This window comes from Podarcis gaigeae (genome assembly GCF_964106915.1).
Source record: "Podarcis gaigeae genome assembly, chromosome: 2".
Classification (NCBI taxonomy): domain Eukaryota; kingdom Metazoa; phylum Chordata; class Lepidosauria; order Squamata; family Lacertidae; genus Podarcis; species Podarcis gaigeae.
The window spans coordinates 45,256,252-45,275,788 of NC_139679.1; the positions used below are offsets into that span (position 1 = coordinate 45,256,252).

At 41.7% G+C, this 19,537-nt stretch overlaps 1 protein-coding gene across 5 annotated transcripts in view; it reads left to right on the forward strand.

The window, feature by feature from the left end:
* The window catches only part of CACNA1A (calcium voltage-gated channel subunit alpha1 A), a 259,247-nt gene that overhangs the window by 189,045 nt on the left and 50,665 nt on the right, over window positions 1-19,537 (forward strand). For all 5 annotated transcript variants that reach the window (XM_083717889.1, XM_083717890.1, XM_083717887.1 and 2 more), the window contains 8 exons: window positions 672-873; window positions 2,644-2,808; window positions 3,182-3,292; window positions 5,258-5,341; window positions 14,887-15,003; window positions 15,628-15,693; window positions 16,564-16,679; window positions 17,472-17,622. In XM_083717889.1, coding sequence (XP_083574015.1) covers window positions 672-873; window positions 2,644-2,808; window positions 3,182-3,292; window positions 5,258-5,341; window positions 14,887-15,003; window positions 15,628-15,693; window positions 16,564-16,679; window positions 17,472-17,622 — 1,012 coding nt within the window. The remainder of the gene's footprint in view (window positions 1-671; window positions 874-2,643; window positions 2,809-3,181; window positions 3,293-5,257; window positions 5,342-14,886; window positions 15,004-15,627; window positions 15,694-16,563; window positions 16,680-17,471; window positions 17,623-19,537) is intronic.

The window sequence follows — 19,537 nt, forward strand, 5'->3', positions numbered from 1 at the left end:
ATGGAGTTCATGAATTTCTAAGAGATACATGCACAGATAAATGGTTTTGAAATTGCAGAAGAATGTTTGGAATGTAATGTTTTATGTTTCAGACTAATCTCTGGTTCTGGAAAGTCTAACGTTTTGTTTTGTTGACTTACAGATTTGTAAATATAATTTTTGTTAATTAAAAAAACAGAATTGTTAGAAAGTGTCTCCATTTCAAAAGTACCAGTGCTTGCATTGACAACCACATGGGAAAGAGAACCAGAACAAATGACTGCATCTTCCTCTTCCTCTATGCACCCAAGAGGAAGAGGTAAGTGCTGCCTTCCCATCCATCTCTTTCCCACTTGCTATGAATTTTGCCAGCTGCCACCTGAGACCTTGCGCTTAGTAAGATTCATCTCACTGTGTGATGAGAATCTCAAAAGCTACAAAAGACTTTACAGACACTTTGGTATGGTTACAGCTGATTTGGGATTTTAAATAGTCCATGTCAGAAAAACCTTCATGGAGCAGACTATCTCAAATCTTCTTAAATTTTGAGTATTGGGGACCTATCTCAGAAATCATAGGGTTTACTACTATTTTAGATGGATCAGCGAGCATGATGGATCATTCAGAGGGCTCTTCAATTCTTCCCACCACATCTCATTCGCTTTCCCCATCTCTCCTTGTTTTTTCTGCAGTGTCCTCAAGCACTCAGTGGATGCTACATATGAGAATCAAGGTCCCAGTCCTGGCTATCGCATGGAGATGTCCATCTTCTATGTGGTCTATTTTGTGGTCTTCCCTTTTTTTTTTGTCAACATTTTTGTGGCCTTAATCATTATCACCTTCCAGGAGCAAGGGGACAAGATGATGGAAGAGTACAGCCTGGAGAAGAATGAGGTAGGACTAGGCAAAGTGCTTTGGCAAAAAAGAAAAGAAAAAAGGACTGGTATTGGTAAACCCAGCCAGCTTCCTGAAGTTTCTATTCCATTCCTTTATGATAGTTTCAAAACTTTGATTTGTTAAAAGATAGTGGGGGTGGGGGCAGTGGATAACTGAATCTGTGTTTAGTAGCAGTGAAACTTAAATGACAAAAAGTCAACAGATTTCAAAAACAGATTGGTTATAGAATACTCAAGAAGCTCATTCCCATTTTGAACTGCATCCATCTCCTCCTCTTGAGAAATTCTAAGAAGTTAACAATAACATCAAAATCCTTTGAAAAATACCCAACACAGAGATTTAAAAGCAACGCCACCACACACATACAAAAGTACACATAAGGGACAATGCACCATGTACTAGAAGTCTTTAGAGTTTTATTGGTGTATCCTCTACTTCTGCCATCTATAAGGTTGGAGGAAACTGGAATTTGTGATAGTTTAAGGTTCAGTGGATATCATTCGTTTTTCTCCTTCACTCCTTGCAACATGAACAAGATTCTGCTCCTAGTTTTGTGGCGCACAATCCTTTTTCTGTTTCCTTCTTCTACAAATAGTAATAGCCCACCTCAAGCAGCTGCCCTGGGGGGAATATTGATCTCCTCTGAAAGCAGGAGTGCCTATCTTCAGTCTGATTCAGTCACAATTTTCCATGACTGAGCATAATATTCCACATACCCCAACCAAAAAAACAATCAGAAGCCTATGATGGATGCTCCACCATGCAACGGTAGAGCCCCAGTGAAGTTGGGAGAGATTCTTTTATTTTTAAAGTAAGGCAAGATAATTATTCCTCTGAGGATCCTGTAGAAAGCAGACCTCACTGAACTGGTTGAGTGAACTGAATAGTATTTAGCTCATTGAGGTTAGGATTTCCAAGTCATGCTGCTGGGATGGGACTAAAGCAGCCTTCACCAGCCTAGCCCACTCTAGATGTTTTGGATTGCAACTCCCATCAGCCCCAGCCAGCATGGGAAGGACCAAGTTGGTGACAGCCGGACGGAAGACTTCATAGGTGCTAATTAGTTGTGCTTCATTTATTTTAGTGAAATAACCTTAGGGCCATTTACCACATTGCATTTTGAAGGCATGTATACATAGACTCATGTCTTAGACCAACTTCATGTAGGAAAGCAGACATTCATCTACTTCCTAGGTAAGACTTGGGTTTAGAAGCACTTATTGGGTATTTGCATCTTCCTTGACATATAGATGCATGTTTCAACCTTGCAACATTATGTTTTCTGGCATCTTAAGATACCAATGTGCACAACCTTGCCTTCAAAATTAATGTCATATACAGCAGGCATTTTGCTACTGGTGCTGAAGTAAGGCCACATTAAATGTCTTGAGTCAGTACAAGGAAGGACTAGAGGGAAGAGCAAACATTTTGGTCAAAGCAGACTCTAAAGTGATCCAGAATATAGCACCATAGGATTGGCTATTAGCACCACTGGCCTTATGCCAAGTCAGACTATTGATCCTTGTAGCTCAGTACTGTTCATGCTGATTTGCAGCTGCATTCCAGGGTTTCAGGCAAGAATCTTTCCTAGCCCTGCCTGGAGAAACCAAGGATTGGGCCTGGGACCTTTTGCATACAAAGCATGTGCTCTGTCCCTGATCTACGTACATTTCCTATGAATCCAAGCTTGTTTTTTCTCCTTGGCATCTTCTCTTGAAAAAGATTCTTCACCTTCTTCACTGCTACTCTTCTATTCTCTCTTCACAGCGAGCCTGCATTGACTTTGCCATCAGCGCCAAGCCACTCACCCGGCACATGCCTCAGAACAAGCAGAGCTTTCAGTACCGTATGTGGCAGTTTGTGGTTTCACCACCCTTTGAGTACACCGTTATGGCCATGATTGCCCTAAACACCATTGTCTTAATGATGAAAGTAAGTAGGCGGAGTCATGGGGTGTGCTTCATGTGGGGTTTGCCCTGACTAACGTGGGAGTATGATGCTGAGCTACGTAGGTCTAAGTACCATCGTAGTGGACATTGTCCAAACCCATTGTTATTCAGAGTCATTTGTGCTCCTATTGAGCTAATCTCATTGGTCTGTTATTACCCCTGTTGAATAGCTGTGACACTGAAGTAGCAACTAATCTGGATTTTTATAGTATTAACTGGGGAGGGTCTCACTTTTACCCTGGCCTAGTGCAGCATTGTTTCAGCTCCCCCAGTTTCCTTATCCTAACCCTACATCCATCTTCATGACTATGCTTTCTCTCTTTCTATTTCTCTCTCTATCCCACCCCCCTCACTAGTTCTACAATGCCACACCTGTATATGATCATCTACTAAGGATGTTCAACATTGTCTTCACTTCCCTGTTCTCATTGGAGTGCATTTTGAAAATCATCGCCTTTGGATTGTTGGTAAGTGTCACTCTTGCTAAACTTCATCAGAAATAATCATGAAGGCCTCCACTACAGAGTGGGAGGAATATGACCCCCTTCCTCATGAAACAGGAAGGCGTATATTGCACCTTGGTTAGTTGTTGTTTTTAAAGAAAATTTTAATTTATTTGATAATAATAATAATTTATTATTTATACCCTGCCCATCTGTCCCTCTACATGACTTAACAGAGCTCACAGGGCCCTCAGAGATCACACTGCTTATGGAAGCATGGGAAGTAACAACATCTCACTCCTCCAGAAACAAACTGTACTTCTGCTGGAGGCCATGGATATAAACGGACTCATTTACAAAGGAGTCTGAAAAAAATCACCAAATTTAGACTTTAGCTTCTCTTGCAACAGGGCTGCTCATGCTAGGACTCTTGGCTTCCTGTACAGGAAGCTATTTATTATTCACATTCAACTCTAGTTAAGCTCTGACTTTTGCTACACCCATGATTTAGAGAAGAGTATTTTTGGGCAGTGTCCAGGCTTGAATGTTGTAGTCAGAGAAAGAAAGAGGGGGCCTCCTAGGAGAGTGAGAAAGCAATAAATCTATACAAAGGTCAGTTAGTTGTTAGCTTCTTCTGCAACGTGAATGTTCTATTCCAAGGGGTCCAACTAAACATCTCACCTCTCATTTGAAAACTTTAATGTTCAGCAGCCAAACCTGAGAGCAGAAACTAAGTTGGTCTCTAAGCGCTCTTAAAAGGGAAACAGAAACACCATAGGTTCATGTGAATAATAAGTTTTATTGTTACAAGCAATATTGTGACAATAACAGCTTTAGGAAATCTGATCACTGAAGGCTTTCTTCTAACATAGAAGCCAGCACCTGACAACACTTGGGCCAAATACAATCCGCTAAACCATGCAATCTCTCTGCCTGCATCCCTGGTTGCTAAACTCAGAGGAAACACAAGAGTTTAAATTACCAGTGTCTATAGCAATGGAATGGTAGCAGATAGCAATGGGTAGCAGAACATTTCGAGGTGTTGGGTTTAGGGTCCATGGATAGCTGCCACTCCCAACTTCTCTACTCATCTTAAAGTGACCCTCCAAAAATAATAATCTTAATTTTAATTTAATTCAATTTTAGATTTACCCACCCTTCACCACAAGGTCCCAGGGCAAGTTACAACAATATAAAAATACAATATTAAAACAATTTAGACCAAATTGCTGGCAAGGACTCTTTCAAGAACTTACTCATTCCTGACCCTGAACCACACTATTTGATATTCACTGTGATTGATGAGCTGAATTAATTTGCTTAGTAATAACTCTGCCATTACTTAGTTAGGCTTTGGAGACAACTGGCATTCTCTCCTTAGAGAAGCCGAGCTGAAAAATGGAATAGTCCCCAGGTGTAGTCTTATTATTAGGCTTGTGTGTGTTGTATTTACTTTTATAGATGTTCTTGTGATTGTCCATGCAAATAATTGAGGAAGGGGAAAGATGTACAACTGCTTGCTCCTTGCTTGAGAGTGTCACAGCCCTTGGTCTCACTGGGCAGTTGCATTGCCTTAAGCGTTCACAGGGAGCATATTGAAAGAAAACAACCCTTTTTTCTCATCCTACTCTCACTCACTGAGGTCTGTTTCTGGCCAGTGGAAACAAATCCCATGGGCCTCTGAAAATTTGATCTCAGCTGTTTTCACTGACATAAGGCGACAAGACCTGCCACTTTATCCCCATTTCAGAAGGCAAAATGCATAAATAAAAGCCCCCTAGCTAGTTTAGTTTTGCAATCCCCATCACAAGAGCTGGAATGCACCCAAAAGGTAATCAGGACCTGACTGGGGCAGGAGGGTGGGGGAATAGAAAAGGTGGATAAATCTCTGTTCTCGTTGCTGTTGCTTCCGTCGTGATTGAATGTTGTCACCTGTTTGCTGCTGTGTGGCTGTTCCTTTTCGTCCTTTGTTTTGTTCTTTCTTTATAGAATTATTTCCGTGATGCCTGGAATATCTTTGATTTTGTCACAGTTCTGGGTAGCATCACAGACATCTTAGTGACAGAGTTTGGGGTAAGTTCAAACTGATGGTGGGGATGGCATTCTGGGGGTGGGAGGCATTCTGCAGGGAGTGGGAAGCAAGAACTGAAACATGAAGTTTTCATCCCATTGAACTGCATCCTTAACTAGGATAGGGGCTGGAGAATCCAGAGAATGGCAGTAAAGGCCCAAGTAAACATTATTTATTGGCTGCCAATGAACATAGTGCAGTGTTCCCTTTCTTCTTCAAGAACAGATTCTCAAAAGTGCATAACAGCCGCTCCCACATTTTCAATAACTCTTCAGTAAAATATGTATATTTGTGACAATCCTTGTTGTTGCTCAGCAAAAGATGTAGGCTTCTTCCAAGGCCTTGACACTGGTATTTATTGGGAATTTCTCAAATTAGATAGTTACCGACTTAAAGATGCCAAAGTCACTCCATCGTATTGTTTACACCAGCATTAACCCATAATCTTTGTAATAAGTTATAAATGCTGGATCCTTTCATTATGGCATTTGCCATCACCTGAAACAATAGAGTACGAAGGGCCACTTTTCACTTTACAGTGTGGATGCACAGATTAAAAGAATTAGTAACTACTACAACCATTTCCAAACTAGTGGGCCACAGCATTCTAGTGTGCCAAAAGAGAATCACTGATATGCTTCAAGAAATGAAATGATTCAGTTTCTTACTGTGAGCCCAAAGTTCCTGCCCACAACAGAGGAGGCTACCCACTTCAGCCCTCCATCCTTCATTACTCAGGTGTTCATAGAATCATAGATTTGGAAGGATCTAGTTCAACCCCCTGCAATACAGAAATCTCAGCTAGAGCATCCATGATAGATGGCCATCCAACCTTTGCTTAAAAACCTCCAGGGAGGGACAGTCGACAACCTCCCAAAGATGACCGTTCCACTGTCAAACGGTGTTGCTTCTTTCCAAGCAGCTTCTGTTAAGAATCTATAATTCTACCACATCTCTCCATCTGGTGTGATTGGATTATTCAAGCACTCCTCAGTGCAGAGATGCAGCAGAAACACATGTCCTTGGTGGAAGCTACATGTTACATCTCTGCATTTGTCACTGTTCTGGAAAGCTGTTCTCCTTCCAGTCAGGAAGCTTGGCCAAAACAGTGACTCTCAGAGAACACAACAGGGCAGGTTCCTTGGCAGGCAGGCAGTTTTTACTCTTACACATAATAAAATTCAACATATGGGGGGGTGTATGAGTCAGTGTACTTCCCATTTTAACTCAGAAACATGTACCTCCCCTTTAAAACATTTAGAAATACTGATATATTCACTTCTATTCCATAGCATGTTAGGTCATGTCTAAACATGTGTGTATATCATAGACATATGTGTCAGGGGAAGGAGAGGGTAACCATGATCATCTGCAAAATGTTGGATTTCCTCAGTGTAGCTGCAGTCGAAAGTAAAAGGCATTTTATCAGACTAAAAGTAGGTACACCGTAAATCTTTAATGTGTACCTCCTTTTGCTGTAATGTGTGGAATGGCCCCAAGTGGGATGGCTATACATGGTCAAATCTAAAGCCACTTTACAGAAGTTTTTTATAGAGGCAACAACGGGGGTGAATCTTAATCTAAATAGATGCCATCACACAACAGAGCTTATCCTCATGACTTCCAAAGAAGATTGTGTAAGGCCTGGCAGGCTATGCTTGGCATGGCAGCAGCTGGGGTGCCCAACTCCCTGCAGAAATCCTCTGAATTAGTTTTTCTCATGCACATCCCTCTGTAACAGAGTTCAAGTTGCAGAAGGGGTTTGCAATCAGCATTCCCTCATTTTTTCCTCTCACCCTTATCCAGCCTTCAGAATGTAACAGGTGGCTGGGAGAGGGACATACTAGGCATGCCTTGGGGCTAAACTGTGCATGACTTGGAAGCCCCATGACCAGATCTCCCGATATCTTCTCTCTTTTTTCTTCAAAGCTGCATCTGAGAGTGGGGAGGGTTTCTAATTTGACATGGGGGGGGATTCCTATTTTACCTTTATGTAGTTATCAAAATGTATGTATTATTCACTTGGCAGAAAATCACTAAGCAGCTTACAAAAAAATCATTTTAAAAAGCCAATAAAAGCAAACAAGTTGACTTTTTTATCAAAATATAGATAAAATCAACCATTTTAATAAAATTACATGCGAAAGCTGCATGTTAAAATTACAGGATATTAGCAGGCAGAGAAAAATACACAACAAAGGTGCCTGCCTAATGTTCATGGGAAGAAAGTTGTTTATTTATTGCATTTCTATCCCACCTTTTTCTCCAAGGAGCTCAAATTGGCATACATGATTTTTCCCTTCCTCATTTAATGCCCTTCAACAATCCTGTGAGGTAGATTAGGTTAAGAGGCAGCAACTGACCCAGGGTCACCCAGTGAGATTCATGGGAGAGTGAAGATTTGAACCCTGTTCTCCCAGGTCCTGGTCCAACACTGACCCAGCGTTTCTTAAACTTGGGTTCCCAGATGTTCTTAAATTAAAACTCCCACCATCCCTGACCATGCTGGCTAGGAATGATGGAAGTTGTAGCCCAACAACACCTGGGAACCCAAAGTTGAGAAAGGCTGCTCCAATCACTTCACTACACTGGCTCTCAGTGCTGCCATACTGAAGGATCAATTCCATGTGAATCCTTCCTACCACCGTGAAGTTTCCCCATTCAAACAAAGGTCTCTCCCTCTAAGCTACTGGGGAAAGCCCATATTGTACTTGTATTTTTGCCTCAGCTGGGCTAAAACCAGCTGAGAGGTAATTTCACTCAAGGAAACAGCATAGAGAGAATTTCTCTCCTCCAATGTTGCTTCCTTATGCCGTTTCCCTAGTCAAAATAACAGTCCCTTTAAGTAGCTTTGAAGAAAAGTAAAAGAGCTTAGGGAGATTTGATCACGGATCTCCCATGTCATAAGTAGCTTAGCCCACAGTGAGATGTGGAGCAGGGGAAGATATCTGAATGAACATCCTGAAATGATACAGAGCCATGACAAATTCAGGGAATTGGCAGAACAACCCACCCATTCAAAGGCCAATGTGCTTCCAGCAGGAATAGACCAGGGAAACTGAGGCATTAACCTTGGAAAGGCTTCCATAAGTTTTATGGCACAACCAGGCATGGAGAGACTTGTTTCCAATTGCCTACAGTAACTGCAAAATCCTTCTGTCAATTTTGTCCAGAACGCTTTGATGGTGATAATTTTCTTTATCCTTGGTCTTGGGAAGTACACAGCACAGCAAACTCTTTCTTACTAAAATTATTCTGTCAAGGTCTTTCCCAGAGAGTATGCATGCATGGCAAACTATTTCAAAATGCCCATGTGTGTGCACTGTATGTGTACCAAGGGAGCATATGTATTGCTTATGCACATTTCCTCACAGGTGATGGTGTTTAAAGAACACCCATTCTTCTAGATTTCTCAATATGGCATAGTGATTCATTTCTGTTTGACCTAAAGGGTTATTTAAATTTACTTTGACAAAGGAATGGCATTACACAGGAAACACTGAACAGTTTGGCTATGTACTGAAAACACTTCAAATGAGGATTGCAAAAGCTAGTGCTGGCCTTCAAAGTGTCTTGTCAAAGCAAAATGTCGCAATGTGGAGTGTTGCTGCTCAGGACGCTAACCACTTGGTTCCATCGCAGCCTCAGTTCCTACCCTCCAATAGTCTGTTAATGTTCTGTGGCCACTAAATATGCTCAGGAACCCTCCAGACTGCTGTGGGTGGGGGGTTGCATATGTGTTCTGCAACATGTCCTTGATGCATTAATAGTGCATTAGTGGTGGATTTATATTGTACCACCACACATCTTCTGTTTTTTAAAGTTATTCTACTATTCTTTCCCAGTGTTTTCTGGAGGGGCACTCTTGCACTATAGCACAACAAAAACAGGACCAACACCCTACCCCCTGAACAGTTGTGGTATAAAAAGTTACAGGATTTTGGCAAGACACTACAGGACATGCATAGACTGGAAACGAAGCAATATGTCTGCCCCAATTTTTTTGTAGGCATGAACGGTATCAAAAGCAGAGTAGCTGCCCCAGCATAATCATGAGCACAAATCATTAATGCACAATAAAAATATATCTAGAGGTGCAAGAAATCTCGCACCACCATCCAAGGGCAGAACTTCAGTTAGGAGATAAAATCTGAGACCTTCCAGAGACAATGCAAAACTTCCAGTATAAATAGGTATGAACTCCTCATTGTGCTCCACATTCTGAATGGATCTCTTTCTTTAGTGCAATTTGTACAACCACCAATACCATTTTGGGTTATTATGCCTTTTTTCAGTCTTTTATCTTGGGGCCAAACTAGACCTGATGTAGGAGATTCATGATCAGGATCTTCCATGGTTTAGGCTTCTGTTTGGTTTTTTTCTAATTAGATTAGCAGTCCCATATGGGAAAGGCCTGTATGGGAAGTGGGTTTCCCAATCTAAATTCCCACCACCCAAAGGTGATTTAAAATGAACACATATGTTCTGCTTAGAACACAGTAGGTATTTCAACCCTGTGGCTGCTAGGTCATCTTTTTTACTACAGCTGTGGTGTAGATTTGTTCTGCCACTTATTCTTTATGGGTGATCTTTTCCAAGTAGTTAGGCTTCCACACATTTCCAGTACGCTTGGATGGCCATTTGTATGGCTGCTGTAAGAGCAAGTGAAAGTTACCTACAAGTAGCTTGAATTACAAGGGGCCTTCCTGTAATTGTACCTGGCTTTGCTTTGAATGCCCAGACTCTTTGAACACTGCAACTTCGTATTATGCAACTTTGTTCATATAGCATTTCTTTGAGTACTTACCACACTGAAAGATGGAGAAATTAGGTCACTCCAACAAGCTTCACATTTTAGAAGGTGGTAGTCTAAGGACACATAGTGCTCAGACTCAAAGAAGTGACCTCACAGATGGGTTTTGAAGAACTGTGTTGGTAAGTAACTTTCTTTAATAGCACTGACTCATGGAAGTCCCTGTTCCAATATGTGCCTCAGTTTCCCTCTCTCACTTACCTCCCAGAATAATATGGGCAGGTCAACAAAAGTTTTGTTTATGCTGGAAGCCTGTAGGTAAAGCCAAACGTGTAGATATTTTGGTTAGGAAGATCAGAATGCTAAAGTCATGGATTCCCTAAATTCCAGAAAGACAGGAGAAAGGGGTGAGTGTGGGAAAAGGGTGGGCTAGGGGTCTCCTTCCCCAGGGCTATGTATGATATATAATGACTTTGTCTTTTGTCTTCTTTCCATGCTGTCTCTTTATATTGTTCTATTTTGGCGCAACACCCTCTGAAAATGTCATCCAATCAAAATGCACTATGAAAAATCCATCTGTCCATCCATGAACTGGTCTGTGTGTCCATGCTAATGAATATTTCTGAACTTCCCTGCCCTGATCCCTCTCCCATCACCAAAAATGAAATCACTGCCTTCTGCATTTCTCCGTTTGCTGGTTGGAACTCAACTTGCGGTATTAAAACACCCACCCTTCCCTGACCTTCTCTGATCCTCTCCATCTCAATGTTTGCATCTAGGATCCGGTTGGTTTGATTACTTTCTCAAGCCTAAGTGCCTTACATTAATCAAAAGCATCTTCTTGGCGCATTGCATGATCTTTTGAGCCAAAGATGCCTGCAGTTTACTGGGCAGCTTCCGCTTTTAGTCCCCCCACTTACCCCATATTGTGTCACTTATTTTATTCAGATTCACATATGGCTTCCAGTAACCCCATAGCAGGGATGTGGTATATATGCTGGCTGTTTGCCATAATAAACATTGATTGATTGAGGGATATGGTATAGTAATACTGCAGCCTTGGTGATGCCAATCTCTGAAGAGATGATTGCATTTAATCTAAGACTTGCATCAGTATGGATAGGCTTTCTAAAAGGATATGGTGGTAGATAGAAAGCTGTATCTGCAAGTTGCTGGGTTCTGACCCAGGGCCAGTGTCAGTTTCTGTCTGGGGGGAAACCTGGGATGGGAATTCAACATGCAAGTACCTTACTTGATGACATACAAAACCTGATGACAGTTTGCATGGGTGGAGCATCCACCACAGTTGAAATACTACAGATACTTTGCATATCATCTGGCATCACCTCCAGGCACATAGTTTTTGCAGTGTGTGCGCAGTCAAATAGAAGACCTAAAAATCCCACTTGTCAATAGCTATCTGAACAAGTACAGAAAAGCCCTGCACCCCCAGCTTCATTCTGCGCGCACAGGCATACCCATTCACTCAAAACTTTTCACATTTAACCTTCCCTTAATGCATACAACTTTAGCTGGGTATCCACTTACCACCTAAACACAACACACGCAAACACATTTCCTCACACATGAACTGACCCTAAGGTCCTCTCAGTGATATTAGTATTCTCCATATACTTTCAGCCATGCACAGACAACCTCTGCTTTGGTCAGTTGAAGTAGAACAATTCCTTAGAAGAAGTAAAATATCATTATAACTATGGAAATTAGCCCAAGCCCATTTAGGAGTATTGAGAAGGATATTAACATCCCTTTTCCTGAGAGTCAGTTGTGGAGGGTGAGTCAAAGAGAAATCCTTAATTTTATTTCTCTGGGCCACATTCAGTCTTACTTTTCTAACAAACACCGATACTCCTCTTAAGATTAGGGTAGACATTAATTTTGAAAGATTGCATGTGCGTCCGTTTCACATATTTAACAAAATCTCAAGAGGAATCTGTTGAGAAAACGTCTTCAAAATGAAACAGACATATATATAATAAATATAAATCAAATTGAAACAGACACACATCACAGACACAATGCATAGCTTGAAGCATTGATGCCTCCTATACTGGTTGGCTGACTTGGTACAATGATCTAAATATTCAGTTGCTGAAAGGACATTGCTACTTAAAGTCCAGCTTTTCTGAGGGAGGGTAAATTGACAGTTTGACTGAAGAAATCTTGGCCTGTAGTGAAGCTTAGTGATAAAGTGTTCAGAAGAAGGGAGGCAGAATGAATGGTACAGAGTAGGAAATGGACTGAAAGCAGGAAATCTGAAGGAAGGGTTGATGAGCTAGGAAAAAGCAGCAACGGGAGTTGAGGCAAAAAAGAAAAGGAGGAGGTGGCAGTGAAGATATTCACCAATGTGTAAGATCAAGAGGCAGGTGTATGGTGTATGTTTGGGGCAGGAGAGTGCTAGGACTGTTAGCCAAAAGAGACAGGATGAATAAAAAGTGTGGGGCAAAGTAGAGTGGACTGAAAAAATGCAATAAAATTTGTAGGTGGAGACATGGAACGGAACTGAAGAAAGTAGGATACAAGAAGAAAGCTGAGCTAGGACTGTGGATTTTGTCTGAAAGGAAATGGGCAGGCAAGAGAGGTTTGGAGGACTAGAGACAGTGGAACCGGGGGGGGGGGCGTGTTTCTAGATCTAGTCTGACACAGGTTTCCACCGGTTAAATAGTTTACTTTCACTGCATCATTGTGTCCTGGAATAAGATTCAAAAGGCAAGGGGCAGAGCTGAAATATATATATTGGTTTAAACAAAAGAGCTAAATGTTTTGGCTGAAAGATTGTCAACTTAAGATATTGACCTTAGAATAGGCTTAAAAAGTAATGTAGGAAGTGAACTTTGGAATGCAGGTGGTTAATAGGAAAGAGAGAATGGTGTGTGGCACCATTCCTAATGGTCTGTGTGGGCATATATTTCCAACTGGAAATGGGTGTGGGTCCCCTGCCTTTCTCTCTTTCCCTCTGCATGAATATCATTCTTTGTTTGTCCTGCATGATCTGAGCATGGCAGTTTTAACAAACTGGTTTCACCCCATTGTATGTGTCACAGAGCCACCTCCACTACTGCCACCATGCATGTCCACTGAAATCCCAATTAGAGGAACAGCCTTTTTGGAGGGTTGGAGAAGGATGGGCTTATAGCTTCTGGGAAGACACATGCAAACACATGCATATAAAGAGTGAAGATGCAGCAATTAGGTTTCTTTTTGGAAGAGAAAATAAATCCTATTACAGTACATGGATATATTTGGCTGCAAGAACCACACTGTATGTCCACTGTGTTGTCACACACTTATAATGTCCACTGTGTAACTGCATGGCAATTCCTCAGTCTTTGTTTTATAATTATAGAGCAAGGCATGTAGCAAGCCGGTACGTGTTGAGTGGTCACACCAATCTTTTGGCATGTGTATTGCCTGAGTCATTTTTGTGCAGTTTTCTTTGGAGTTTGTGTATGAGGGGCGCTGTAGCACAGGTACTTTCATGAGTCTTGAGGGAGATGTTGGTACAACTACATTCATTCCTGTGATGTATGTTGCATAGATATCCCTACGCACTCAATCCGCCAGATCACTTGCACTGTTTAGTGTACTATGGTGAAGCCACATGGTAATTCTCTTTGGAACCGTTAGAGCCAGCCAGGTTGTCCCTTTACAGTGTTCTCATTGCTTGAACATGCAATTCGGGTTCCAGTGAGATCAAAGTGTGGTTCCATTGAGTTCAATATCGAAACCCAGGAAACGTCCATGGTGCATAGATTACTAAAGCACTTAACCGTTCATACTGGGGCTAAAATACAGATTCCTGTTCAAGGGCTTTTGCCCAGGGATAAAGCTCATGTGTTTCTTACATGAGCTAAATATAAGTTGGCATTTTGTATCTAAGTTTATCTTTTTCTGTGCTAGGCCCTTCTTCCAACCTTTACTGGAACTCTTTTTTAGAAAGTGTCTGAAGGTCTCAGTGGTAGTTGCTAGAGATACACAAACACATACATCAATATTCTATTGTCCAAACTCAGGTGATATCCTAACCCTCAGAAACCTTGGGCATCTTTCGCTCTCAGGGGCTGTGGGTGTCTGGCCATAGAACACTTTGCAACTAAGAAGTACATTGTCACACTTCAATGTATTCATTTTATCCCAGAAGCTTATATGCCATTTCCTCTGAAGGAGACAGATAAAAATGCATCTTGGTGAACCCAACAGGAGAATGTTTTTCCTATCTTGCCAGAATCACAAATCCTTCTTTTAGCTACAAATTTGTTGAACTAAGCTCTTCCTTCAGGGCTTGGGGTGTGGCTCAACACCTGTTGGGTGCACAGAACAGATGCATTTTCCATCGAGAATGATATGATTGCAAGTCTCCAGACATTTCTCAGCTCTCCTCTTCCTCACTGGCACTTGTCTTGCTTTCTCCTCTCTCCAGATTTGTGTGCACAGAACATGTGTGATGTGAGGCCACACAATAATGTTCTGCCTGCTTGTGTCAAAAAATATCAGTGCATTTGGTTGTGGGTATATTTTTTAAAAAATGTAATCATGTGCTAATGAATTATCACTGATTTTCCAAATGGATGATTTTCCAAGTAGAGGGGTGGCTTTATTATCATGCTAATTTTCTTCATGTGTGTGATCCCTCTCCCTTTCTTTGCTATTCAATGATCCTTACTAACCGCTGCAGAGTTGGTTTGCATTTGTTTTCTTACCAACCCCCTGAGTCTGTGGTCACCACATCCCCACCCTGATCCAGCTAATGCCACTTTCCCTTCATCTCCCCAGAACAACTTCATCAACCTGAGTTTCCTTAGGCTGTTTCGAGCTGCCCGTCTCATTAAGCTGCTCCGACAAGGCTACACCATCCGCATCCTGCTCTGGACCTTTGTCCAGTCCTTTAAGGTAATAACAAAGGGCTTTAGGATTGAGCTACTAACTTGGATTCCTTGAGATTTGAAGTTGTGGGTGGTTGAGAGAGAAAGGGAGGGAAGTAGTAGGAGTGCAGAAAGTTTAGGAGATTATAGCTAGAGACATCCAACCTCATCCATCTACCTGTTTATTTCTCTGTTCATTCACCACCTCCTATCATGCACTTTGAATCATGAATACTTCCTTTCATGTTGTTGAAGTTGAATCATGTTTCATGAGTAGCTTTCCATTAACTCACCCTTTTGCATGGGTAAGTAATTACTGCACGATTTCTGTAGTCACGATGTGGCAGGGATTGGAGGAAGGAGTGATAGAGTCTACAACAGCCTTCTTCAACATGGTGCCCTCCAGTTGACTCCCATCCTCCTTCGTTCCTGACCATTGACCATACTGACTGAGGCTGATGGTAGTTGTAGGGCAGCAGGATGGGGAAGACTGGCCTACAAGCAATCTCTTTCATTGCTCTTTCATTCAGTGACAGCAATCAGTTTGTAAGAAGAAGGGAGCCATATTCCCAGTAAAACAAGTGTGGTACACACCCACAAAATGTGAAACTTAAAAAAATAATAATGTATGCTCATGTTTTTCCCTCACTAGGCCCTTCCGTATGTGTGTCTGCTGATTGCAATGCTCTTCTTCATTTATGCGATTATTGGAATGCAGGTAAACTACTATCCCATGCTGGGTTTCACCATGAATGCTGCAATGCCTCTAGTGCTTAGCTTAGGGACAATAACATACTGCTGTTTTTGTGCTGGAGCCTTTGAACTTGTAAAGTGAGGACCAGCCTAGTTGGGAACTGCCCCCAAACTGCAGAAGACTTAACTTATGGAGGGCTCTAGCACATTGTAGTGTCAATGTCAAGAACATCTACCTCACCCTTGCAATATGCCTGAGGTCTTCCTGCTTGTACAATAAACCCTAGTACAAGCTGAAGACAGACAGCTTGGTGCCTTTCATCCTCATTGTTATAACAGCATTCCAGGTTAGGATGAGTGTTGTCCCTGTAGTATTGCCTTAACTTGCCTTATAAAAGCTTAGTGTACAACTGCACTGTCCCACTCCTGCTATCAGAAGAGATTTGATGTCAGAGAATGAGGCACATCCCCTTTAAGTATTCATCCTGAAGCACCCACTTTGCTGCAGGACTGTTTAAGGTGACTGGTACTGAAAGAATTCTGCAAGTTGTTTTTTGCTGGGATACCTTACATTCAGTCTGTCCTTGTAACCAGCCCCACAGTAAACTGCCTGGGGTTGGTTTCAACTGCTGGCAGCCTGTTCTGGCCTTTTGTTGTCCCTAGTCCATGTAGGCTGTGGTCAGAACAGATTACCTTTTCATTTCCTCTCCAAACATGAAAATGAGCCCCACCTAGCCTCACTTATAGGTGACCTACATCCATTGCTACAAGCAATGGCTCTACCACCACTAGACAGCAATGTTTGGAAACCTACTCTTTCCTGAAGTTTTCTTTTTGGATTTTTTGTATTTCTAGGCTTTTTCTTCATTTTGTTTTTATTTGTTTGTCTTCTCAGGTCTTTGGTAACATTAGCATTGAGATTGATGAAGATATGTCCGAAGATGAGAAACCTGCCATCACTGAGCACAACAATTTCCGCACATTCTTTCAAGCCCTAATGCTTCTCTTTAGGTGAGGCCCAGACCTTATTCATGTGCAGGAAGCCCACTTCATCTAGCCAAGGCCCTGCCCAATGCAAAAGATGTACAGTCTCCTAGATGCAGGGCAGTACCCCTGCCCATACGGGCCAGTCGTGTCCGACTCTAGGGTTGTGCGCCCATCTCACTTAAGAGGCCGGGGGCAGCCAGTGCTGTCCGGAGACACTTCCAGGTCACGTGGCCAGTGTGACGAAGCTGCTCTGGCGAGCCAGCACCAGCGCAGCACACGGAAACGCCGTTTACTTTCCCGCTATAAAGCGGTACCTATTTATCTACTTGCACTTAGGGGTGCTTTCGAACTGCTAGGTGGGCAGGAGCTGGGACTGAAAGACGGGAGCTCACCCCGCCGCAGGGATTCAAACCGCCGACCATACGATCGGCAAGCTCTAGGCACTGAGGTTTTACCCACAGCGCCACCCGCGTCCCGCATGCAGGGCAGTAGCTATACCTAAAACAAACTGAGTATATTTCATTAAAGGATCAGAGATTGCACTATACAATACTTCTTTTGCTCATCCAAAAAGTCACTGAATTAACAGACTAAATGAAAAATCCCAGTATTAACAAGCTTCTACATCACAGTCAAGGGATTTTTCTGTAACTACCACCCATGTGTTCTGGAGGTAGCTACAGTTCTGTTGTGAGACCCCAAAAGCTTATGGACCTTTATTGGTTGTTATGGACCTTTATTGAGATGGAGATGCTGCCATCCCAGCTGTGATGGATCCCCAATGCTCACTGCCTTTTTCTCTTCTCGCTTTCTTAGAAGTGCCACAGGTGAGGCTTGGCATGAGATCATGCTCTCCTGTCTGAGTGGAAAGCTCTGTGATGAGAAAGCAGACCTCAAAGGCAGAGAGTGTGGCAATGAATTTGCATACTTCTATTTTGTTTCCTTCATCTTCTTGTGCTCTTTCCTGGTGAGTCAAAATTCATAAAGGGAAGCAGTGGGGGGGGGGGGACATAGGACTGTGATACACAGTTTGATAGAACCAGGATGCCAGCAGACCACATTTCTAAGATGACAATTTCATTATGCAGTAGTAAACACTTGTTGTGGGGATTAGGACATCTTTCCACAACATGATGCTGGAGTTACAGGGCTGTTTGTTTTTAGAGACAATGTTTTTCATTATTATCAGCCGTAGAGTAACAGAATGAGCAAAGGGGATGAATGGGGAGGGTGGGTAAATAGGTATTGTGTGCTTTTAGTGTGTTAGATTGGCACGCACATATTTTTAAGTGCCATAAGTGTCAATCAGAGAAGGCATTCCTAATAGCATTATAGACATTTGGGTGTTTTGCCAGAGGAAGATCGCTTTTTTCTAGCATTCAAATATTAATCACATGGAGAATGCAACTTTCCCTCCAGCGAGCACTTCTGTGGTTGTGCAACTATCATATACTTTTATTAGCTGGTACCTGTACAATCCCTGTTGATGAAAAATACACTTCTCCCCACATCGTCTTGTGCCATGTGAGAGTTTGATTTTTTTAATTATTAGTATTTTTATTGACATACCTTGTAAAAGTGCAATCAGTTGAAAGCGTCATATATACATTGCCCTGTTATTTATAATTCTAGAACATAATGAACATTGCCCATTTTTCCATTATTTTGTTTGATTGGTTTACATGTGTTCTGTTAAAATAAGTTAAGTCATTGTTATGATAAACCATACCTTCTCTATCCACTCTAATAAAGACGGTGTGTTCCGCTTTTCCAATACTTGGCAATTGTTATTTTTGTGGCTGTTAATAAATTAACTACCACCTCCAAGTCGTTTTATGAATTTTTTAAAAATCCTAAAAATACAGTCCTAAAATAATGATGCATAAGATAATCCATGGTAGTATTAAGGATTGTATTCAAAACAGATTGAATAATAGGACACACCCCAAAAATATGTATAAAGTCAGCTTTTCTTTCCCCACATCTCTGACAGTTTGTCCTCATCAGTATTCTATATCAAATTCAACTTATAAGGGGCACAGTCCCATTAATACTGATTTTTATAATAATCGTACTTTAAATCAGCTGATAACCTTTGAAGACTATGAGCTCATATTTATTTCCATCTATATGTATTTATTTCATACCCATATGCTTTCCAGTTTTTTCCATAAAATTACTGGTTGTTTGTTCTGTAACTTGAATCAGATCATAAAATTTACTTATATTCCCCCTTCTCTCTGCATTTGTAAAAAGAGCTGTTTTTAATGGTTTTTAAGTGTGTTTTTTTACTGCTGTAGATACTGAGCAATTCCAGCAGGAACACTCAAGTATCTTTATCTGTCTCCCAGGAATAAGGGCACTCTAGGCAGTTGCTTAGCTTGCCTCTATGGTTGGTCAGTCCTGATTGGTGAAGGAGGAGCTTGGGGAATGGCCCCAACATTGGTCAACATCTGTTCTCTCACCAATTAGTGGTACTAGTGGGAGAGGATACCTGAAGCTCTGAAGCAATAAAACCCAGTGTGGTATCTCCACTCGAATGAAGAGCTGCTGTATTTTGTAGCTAACAAGTAGTACTTGCAGTATGGAGTCTTCCAGTTCAGGATTTTAGTCAGCTAGCCAAGAGCTCTTTCAGGATACCCCATTTAATTTCCCCTCCCCTCTGATTTTCCATATTGTTTTTCCTCCCACCATCAGGCAACATTCCATGGCTACTGAGCAAGCTTAGTCCTCATTGAACTGTTGATTCCTCTGCAACATACACTGAGGGCTATGCTTGCTCAGGAATGCTAGCTGGTGGTTGTTGCAGACCTGGGGGAGAACACAAAAATGGGAAATTATGGTTTTAAAAAAAGAAGTTTTTTTGTCCTTTTGCAAACCTT